The sequence below is a fragment of the Lotus japonicus genome, chromosome 1, assembly GCF_012489685.1.
Source record: "Lotus japonicus ecotype B-129 chromosome 1, LjGifu_v1.2".
Taxonomy (NCBI): Eukaryota; Viridiplantae; Streptophyta; class Magnoliopsida; order Fabales; family Fabaceae; genus Lotus; species Lotus japonicus.
Window position 1 is genome coordinate 133,255,238 of NC_080041.1, and position 9,371 is coordinate 133,264,608.

The 9,371-nt window shown below is 35.8% G+C and overlaps 1 protein-coding gene across 2 annotated transcripts; it reads right to left on the minus strand.

Annotated features, from left to right (window-relative positions):
* Window positions 1-5,593: 5,593 nt before the first annotated feature.
* LOC130731049 (F-box/kelch-repeat protein At3g23880-like) lies at window positions 5,594-7,100 on the minus strand. Of its 2 annotated transcripts, XM_057583237.1 has the most exons (3): window positions 6,467-7,100; window positions 6,053-6,302; window positions 5,594-5,950 (listed from the first exon to the last, which is right to left on the minus strand). In XM_057583237.1, exons 1-3 carry the CDS (start codon window positions 6,977-6,979, stop codon window positions 5,715-5,717), a joined length of 999 nt encoding a protein of 332 aa, XP_057439220.1. In that variant the 5' UTR covers window positions 6,980-7,100; the 3' UTR covers window positions 5,594-5,714. The 2 variants fall into 2 exon arrangements, with proteins under 2 accessions (XP_057439220.1, XP_057439219.1); XM_057583236.1 differs by having other exon boundaries at window positions 5,594-6,302; window positions 6,467-7,099.
* Window positions 7,101-9,371: the final 2,271 nt, after the last annotated feature.

Genomic DNA, 9,371 nt, shown 5'->3' on the forward strand with positions numbered 1-9,371 from the left:
TAAGATTTTCTTCACCTTAGATTGTGATAATATCCTCTTATGCATGTGAGGACAATGAAACCATAGAGTGCTTTCTTCAATCTCAGCACCTTATCTTCATTTCCTTTGCTGATAAAGCCAGGAGGTTGATGCACAAAAACCTCCTCTTCTAATGGACCATTTAGAAAGGCTGATTTCACATCCAATTGCCACAATTTTCATTTTGTCCAGCTTGCTAGGTCTACCATGAACCTCACTGTCTCAAGCCTACACTACAACAATTTTCACCTTTCGCAACACTTCAAAACTGTTGAATAAGGTACTAAAAGTGTTGCCTAAACTCAAAGGTTACACTTTTGAAGTGTTAGTTGAAGTGTTGGATATGCCCGTGTTACCTATTCTTTTGGAAACAATTAAATGGTTTTGGCAACAGTTAAATTTATTTTACATTCGATAAGTGTTGCCTATAGGTGGATCCTTTCGCAACACTTCCAAGCTGTTACTAACTTTGATGAACACTTACCAATTGTTGCCACAAATAGCTAAGGTATCAGTTTCAAATTGTAACCTAAGCATGTGTGTAGAATCCACCTTTGATGAACACTTACCAATTGTTGCCACAAATAGCTAAGGTATCAGTTTCAAATTGTAACCTAAGCATGTGTGTAGAATCATTTATGCGGTGTTGCCTAAAGTTACTAAGACAACACTTTAATATGGTTAAATCATGAAAGTTAGCACAACTAAATTTTACTGAAATTAGCAATTTTTATTAAAAGCACACCTAAAATGATGTAAAAGCTAGTAAAAGAAAATAAGAGTTGAAAAGAGTTACACACAATAGAGAGCTAATCAAGAAATAATTCATGAATTATATACTAAGTTGATCAATCATAACATCACATGTTCTGTAATAGTAGCACTTAAAATGAGTTTAAAACTTAATCCATAGACATACATAAAATAGTCAACAGAAAACTAATTTGATTAAATGTTATAGTTCCAAGCAAGACAATGGCAAAAATACATCCTAAAGTAGCTTAATCAAAGTCCATTCTACTCCTCTTACAATTCTTCATATCCACTTAGATAACCTTCTGCATAAGAAAAATGATTCATATATAGTAACTACTAAGAAAAAAAAGTAGTTGCATTGGGAAAAGGAGAAAAGCATAATTTAAGCAACCCTGCAAAAGGCTAAATAATTCATCACATACGTCCCTGCCATATATCACTACCTATATATATCAACTCTTATATTTACTTTCAAAAATCAGTTATGTTCTGCTTTTGCCCTCAAAGATATTAGTGTTTGTTATGTTTTCACAGTTCTGAATTATAGGCATCAAGTCTTTCATGGAAAAACAGAATACTAGCTTTCATTCTTTCAAGTTTCTTATCAAATAAAATTAAGAAGCTAGCTATCCTTCTAGTTCTTATCAAATGGAGGGTTAATTGCTTTATCCTCTCATGGCTTGTAAAGTTGTGATAAAGCAGTTAACTTACCCAAATTCCAACAGAAAACTGAGACTGCCACCCATCAGCAAACTGGAACTGAAACCAGAAAGGGGGAAGGAATGAGCATGATTGGAAGATGGATTAGATAATGACATGATACTTATCTGATACCAATTAACAAGAACTCTGAATAACAAGAATTCTCACCTCAAAAGACAAGCAACGACCTATAACTTGATTGGGTGCTGAACCTCAGAAATATCAGTAGTCCATTGAGTAGAGCTTTCTTCTGAATTTCTCTTTTTTACCTGACATGACACTATACACTTTTAACATAAGAAAAATATAGAGAATACATATGAGAAGAAAAAGACAAAAATACAGTACCAAATACTAAAATCCACTTAAAATCTCGATATGTAGCAAATAACCCCACATGATAGATGATTATGACACCTACAGTTCAAGCATTAACTTTCTTGTGTGCTCCCTGCTGGATCATCCCACTAGGAGGGTACTGCATACAATACTAATAGCCCACTAGGAGGGTACTGAACATCCTTAAAACCAGAAGAAAGAATCAAAGGCTAACTACATATGTATCAAGACTATACCATTCATATTAAAGGGTGTGATTATACATGGTTTTAGTAGCTTGTTTGATTCTAGCGTAGAAGGTAGAATCAAAATGAATCAATACACCCTCTTCTCCTGCAGGACACCCTGCACAAGCCCCTCAATAGAAAAATAAAAATGCACAGTTTAGATTTCACCAATACCATACATTGATTACATACGAAAGTTACCTATTTATATGAAAATTATCCAAATTTAGAAAATATATTACTGCAAAATCAATACCTGTTTATGATTTAAGTCACAAGACGATGTAAGCTGAGATGGAAATCATAGGAATTATCATTATAGGACATTAACATCTAAAAGTTAGACTCACTATCCAGCTAAGAGACACATGCAACTATAACACAGTTTATCTCAAATTTCCTGGTTTTAATTTCTTTAGATTAGGAATAATACGCAAACCAAATAGACAAATAGAAACCTGAATTTTCTTAAATACTAAACCCATTACAAAAGTAAAGCAACTACCATTAAACAGAACAATATTATGCTTCCTCTGCACTTGTTTAGTAGTTGTTGAATTAAACACTAGACACAAAAACCCTAAAATCCATATCAAGAGTGAAACATCAAGCCAACGATTTCGATGCTCAGTGCCTTTAACTAGATTTCGAAGGCACAAAACTCTAATATGTAAACAAACACAATGCATGAAAAAAGGGATAGACCCTTTAGTAAAGAAATGCTTCAGGAGAAATATATGAATAAAAAACTTTCAACAGATGATCAGACTTAATTTAGTACTAGAAGAGGATAATCACTTATTTCAGACCCCACTTCTTTTACAGTAAAAAGGAAAAATGTTTGGCTGAGTATATATAGAACCACTAGCAAGGGGAGTGTGAAAATAGTCCTTACCTAAGATAAGGCAACTTTAGGTGAAAGGAAATTTTAAAATATACTACAACAATTGAATCTCCTTTTAGCTTTTTGTCAATAAGGTTCTTGGGATGAGACCTTAATTTTGGTTCCTTTAAGTTCAAGGTTTACTTTATCCCAATTTGATTCAGCTCCCACTGCAATGATGTATCTTTGGGGGGTAAAACTGACCTGATCACAACAAGAACCACAGCCACTTCTGTCCAAAAATTCATCTTATGCAATCAATATTGCAATCATACCTTTTCAATGACCCTGCAATGTGAAAGCAAAACCGTAAACAAAATATGTTTTGATACAAATTGTAAATACATTTAAGGCTTAATATGAAACTGAAAATGAATAAATTTAAAGTGGTTAAGCAACTGCCAGATATGTTAACAGTGAAGACTAGAGAGCTTTCTACTATAAATTTAAGCAACTGTCATCTGGATTATCTCGCCCAATAAGAACAGCATGATTTCTCAATGGTAAATATAAGAAAGCTCAATGAAATGAATCTATAAACTATTACCACTTCCAAAATGGAAGTAATAATCTACATAGAACAATACAAGCATCAAAATGAATCAGAAGAGAGCAAAATGGAGCATAAAATCAGAAGAGACCAAAAATCAGAATGGTAACTTTAAAATTTTCCATACTCAAATATCTTTTGAGATAAACTTCAAATCAATGGACCAGATTAATAAACTATTTGAATCCACACAGTAAAGTGTGAATGAATTGTCTTTCAGAAAGATACACAAATCTAGGGCTGTGTCTCTGAAAAAATGGAAGGTGATGAGATTATTTTTGAAATTTAAGTGGGGAAGGCGGTCTTGTCATGATAGTCTCAACTTTAGCAGGCACTAATACATTAACTAGGTTCAGCCCAAGTAAATGTGAAAGCAAAAATTGTTTTTCAGAAAGCAAAAAAAAAATACAAAATCAATGAAGCCATATTACTGTTTTTGCTCAATCTGGTGTTCAATTAATTGGCTAAGCAAAGTGTTGTGGTAGAGAAGTACAAGAGGGACAAAGGAATGATAAAAATATTAAGCTAACTTAGTCTCAGAGCTAGCATAATTATAAAGCCAGCATAGTTGAATAGCAGTATCAAGTGCACCAAAAGCCAACTAGTAAAAACATGGTTGATCCCTCCAAAATTGTCAAATCATGAATCTAAACAAACTAGTTACTGCAATGGTGTCAAATCATAAATCTAAAACAACTAGCTACTGCAATGGTTGACCTTTAATCTGAAACTTGTATGTCATAGTTAGCATGTGCTTATTGTAGTCAAAATTTTGTAATCAAATGAAGCACATTAACTAGAGTTTGCATCCAAATTTCATCACTCAATTGATATACTATGTTTGCTTCGTTTACAAAAGTGTGATGCTTATTTCTTAATTCATCACAATTCATCATCAATTTCTACAAAATCGATGGTATTCCAGCTTGTCTATATCACTTTTAACAGAACCACACCAAAACCTCATCAAAACCAAAATCGCAGAAAACACAAACCCAAGCAATCAGAGAGCAATGATTTCAATAAAACCTAAAATCAAACTAAAATTGTTCCAAACCCTAGAATCAAATTGAAACCATATGAATTGGGAGAGTGAGTGAGTCAGTGAGTCAGAGAGAGAGATACCAGGAGTACCTTTTGTTCGCAAGAGGAACGGAGTGAACTGACGAGATGGACCTTGGAGCTTCGATGGAGTGCGAGACAGAGAGAGAGAAGGATCTTGGAGCTTCGATGGAGTGCGAGAGAGAAGGAGAGACAGACCCTGCAAGCTTCGATGGAGTGCGAGAGAGACCAACCCTGCGAGCATTGATTAGTGCGAGAGAGAGAGAGACGAACCCTGTGAGCTTCCATGGAGTGCGAGAGAGACGAACCCTGCGAGCTTCGTCTTCGTCTTCGCGAGAATCTGCAAGCTTCCAGAGACTTCCCTATTCTTTCAATTTCATCTGATTTTCATTTTGAGATTTTATTTTTAATTTTTAAAATTGACTTAACTTTGAGCAACACTCATCAAATGTTAAGCTATGTAATTTACAATATTAACATGACAAAATTGTTGCTATATAAATTTTAGGGAACACTTGTCCTATGTTAGGAAATGAGTGTTGCTAAAATACATATTTTATGGAAACACTGAACAAGTGTTAGCTATTCTATTTTAAGCAACACTTTAGACTCGTTGCTAGAGGCACAAAATGGTGTAGTGCTAGCTACAGGTGCAAACACCTTAGAGTAATCAAGCCCTCTGCATGAAGTCTTTGGCCACAAGTCTACCCTTATGCATCAGGTTTCAACTTTGTCTTAAACAAATACTAAATTGGATGTAAAAAATTATACGTTGACATCTACATCTGACTAAGATTGTAACATGGATGGATGACAGTAAAAAATAATTCAAAAATGCTTTATGACACTTGCATTTGAATGATTTTTTCCTTTAATGCAAGGAAATGAATTTACAGTTTTGATAAGCACAAAATAACTAACTATACTTAGGTTTAAAATTATGTTCTAAAAGTAATCATTTTTATCTAAAAATTAATGGACAAATTATTATAACTAGCATCTTAATCAACCCTTTCAAGCACAAAAGAAGCTTTAAATAACTAACAACAGCCAATAGAGTCACCAACAAATTAGTAAAGTTAAATAACACTAATCATCTCTTACATAATTTAAGATAAATTCAGAAAAACAAATTGTCACCAAGGAGCTTAATCTTAACAAGGTGAAATCAGACTCTCTACGTAATCCTCAGCACCCAACCAAAGTCTTTTTGTGGGAATTTGATATATTTCACACTATTATCACTTAGATTAAATATGATAACCAAACCGCCCTCATCTTTTGCGAGCATAAGGATGTTTCCATCTCCACACAAGCATACCAGCCATCGATGACGCAGAATGACATCATTACATTGAAAATGTTGATAACTGATACTCAACATACGAGTCCAAGATTCTGGTACTCCATACTCTGTCATTTTCCACCCAACAAAATGAGTTCTATTATCGTCATGAAAAAGGCAAAGGCAATTCCCCAAAACCTGTATCTCAACGTAAGGCAACTCACTAGTACCCTTAGGTAGTGACAACGACTGGTACGTCTCGTCATGAATGTCAAAGGAAACAATCCGTCGTTGGAGGTCGTCAAGTGCTACCCAATTAACACAGCCCCCTACAAACAGTCCATTGGTATGATCTAGCTCAACTGGGAGGCCAGGGTCCCTCGAAATCTGTCTCCAACAACTATCACCGATGCAATGAACCATTGTGAGAAGTTGCCCCCCTAGACGGCGGCCATAATATATAGAACACAACACCACCACCTAGCAAAGAGAAAATGATAAAATTAACCCAAAAAGAATATATATAGCATAGGGCGTTCATCTGAACGCTACTCCACTATTCATTCACCGCTATTTTACATAATATAAAAAGAAAAAACAGAAATTTGATAAAAATAATAATGATTGATATAAACTAAACTGACCTTATAAGTGTCGCGTGAATGATCATAGCCGAAGGCAAAATGAAGAGTGGAGCCTATAACAGCGTCTAAGGGTGGCGACTTGTGGAACCTGAAGCGCGTGGCAGGGTTCCAGAGGCGGAACCACAAGCCATGATCATTAATGCCGTACAAACAGACCAAGCCGTTACATGATCCAATGGTATCGTGGTAGTTGTCCTCCTCGTCCTCGTCCTCCTCCTCAAAAGGGATGTCGTCGATAATGGAGGATGAGGAGGGCTCCTGGTCCTGGAGCAAGCGACGCACGGGGAACGGGAAGAAGGTGCGGCCAGAGAAGAGTGGTTTTTGTAAGGTGAGGATTACTTGATTGTTGTTTTTAGGTGATCTGTCCAAGTGAAGTTTCTTGAAGTCTCTGTCTTGATAGATGAGTGATTTCCATGACTTGGAAACACAACTGAATCGCATCAGGGTCTTCACAGGAAGCCAAGATAAAATTTCAATCCACAATTCGAAAGGCAAAACAAACTCGATTTCCATGTCAGATTGGAGAAGACAAGAAAAGTGAATCAATCGTGTTCCCAAATACCAACCCTAAATCCTCCCTCCTCAGACTAGATTTTTATTTTTATTTGAAAGATTTGATCCTCAGATCAGATCTGCAACAATGTAATGTTAAGATTTTCTTTTGTTCAGCACGCATGGGCCTGCAACAGCCCAATGTTTTTTTATGTCCTGTCGTTGCAAAGCCAATGGCTGTTTTTTTTTTTTAAAAAAAAAAAGGAAGGAGTAGATAAGATAGAAGATAAATAACAAACCACACTTTATAGTGCGATGACTAAAAACTGGAAAAAGATAAAACTAACTAGTGAATGGTTAATTTGCTCCCTCAAAGTATACCTCGCTCATGAACTCGTCCTTAAATCAAAAAAATTAAACGGAAAGTCTCTAAATGTGGAAAATCACCATCGCGTTAGTCCCTCGGTTAAATTTAAGTGATTTTCATCAACGGGAAAACACATGTGACACGTTAAGTGCCAAATGGGTAAGGCCACGTGAAAAAAGAGGTTTGACTCAAACATTTAACCTTCAATTTATTTCGTCATTTGAAAATTCATCCTCCTCCACCCTTCTCTCTCCCACTACTTCCCTCTCCCTCTCCCCCACCACCACCACCATTCTTCCACACCTATCTTCCTCCCACCTTTGTCCCCCACCATTCGACCATCCACCTACAGCACTGCTAGTTCTTTTCCCCTCTTAGCCTCCCAACTCTCTTTTGGCCATGTCTTCTCCGGCTCCGTCGCCGACAAATCTGTTGTCGTCAAGCTCATGGATCCCGCAACCGCCTCCCTCCAGGGCGAGCTCCAGTTCCACAACGAGCTCTTCTTCGCCTCCAACCTCCCTGTCCCACCTATCGGGTTCTCCTCGAATCAAAATCTTTTGAGGTTGACAATGGAGGAGGTAAGAGGTTGAATCAGAGTGGCCAAAGATGGAATGTGTTGAGGAGAGTCACAGCGATGGCCCATGGGTCAAGGCCGAGAGGAGACACTAAAGAGATCTTAGACACCACATCTTAACCCAAAACCTTAAGACAATAGGTTTTTGGGTCTATTTCCTTATAAACTCTCCCTCTTAACCTGACTTCTCCGATGTGGGACTTGACTCTAACACTTGATTCCAACAATCTCCCCCTCAAGTGTGAGTCCCTCAACAACATTATCCATGGTCCTCCCTTCTGCGGAAGCTATCAGCTGTTACTATGATTAGTAACCATCTGCCCCTCCGCATATGTTACCCGACTGTTACCATGGTTACTAACCATCGGCCCCTCTGTATGGAAGTGTGAAGAAAAATGAAAAATTAAGAGGGACCCACACAAAAAGTTTTCTCATTTAACATGAGAAGAAAACATGAGGAGAAAGGGTATCTTGTATGATGACCAAAATGTCAATCACTCTACATTTAATAATTATTATGGGTTGGGTAGGGGGAGGTTCAGAGATCGAATTCGGGTGGGCGCAATTTATCTTTCCAATGTACAAAAAAAAATTATTATAAGAGTTTAATACTCATGTACTAAATGTTTAAGTTTGTTACACTGTCAACCAATTAGATTGTAAGAATGCGTCATTTTAAATAATTAAATTAAATAAAAAATAAATATTTTCACATTCTTGAAATCTGATTGTAAAACTATTAATAATATCCATAAATAAATTATTTTAATAATAATTCTAAAATTATATTTCTTGTAAAATTTTAATTATAATATTTGAATTTTAATTAAGGGTACTTATGTCATTTTAGAAAATTCAATCTTTATTTTCTTTTCACTTTTTCTTCAACCAAACCACATAGAAAATTCAATCTTTATTTCATTTTAACTTAATTTTATACATTATTCCCAAAAATAAATTCACTTTCAATCTCTATTGACCAATACCCTCACTGTAACGGAAAATAGACTTTCGCTCTCGCTCTCACCCTATCTTCCTCCGCCATTTTTCAAAATCTCCGGTTTTCATGGATGCCCCGGATGCAGATGCTGTTGCAAATAGAGAAAAGATACGGAGAGTCAAAAGTTTGCGGCTTGTATTTCGGAACGGTTCATTTTTTTCTTGAATTTTGGTTAATCTCGAGTTTAATGCGTGTGTCCCTGTTTATGGCGTTTTCCCTGGAATATCGCACGATTGATACGAATTTCTTAAATTTTGTTTAATCTCGAGTTTAATGCGTGTTTATTCTGATCTTTAAATGTTTAATTTAGTTTTACCTTTTTCTTGGTGCATATATATAATTATATATACGAATTGGTTGTCAGGAAAATTTATTATTTTGATAGAAACATATATGGCAATGTATTATTTTTATAGAATCGTATTTTATGTTTTTTAGGGTTACCAATCCTCCTCAATACTGGGTATGCTAC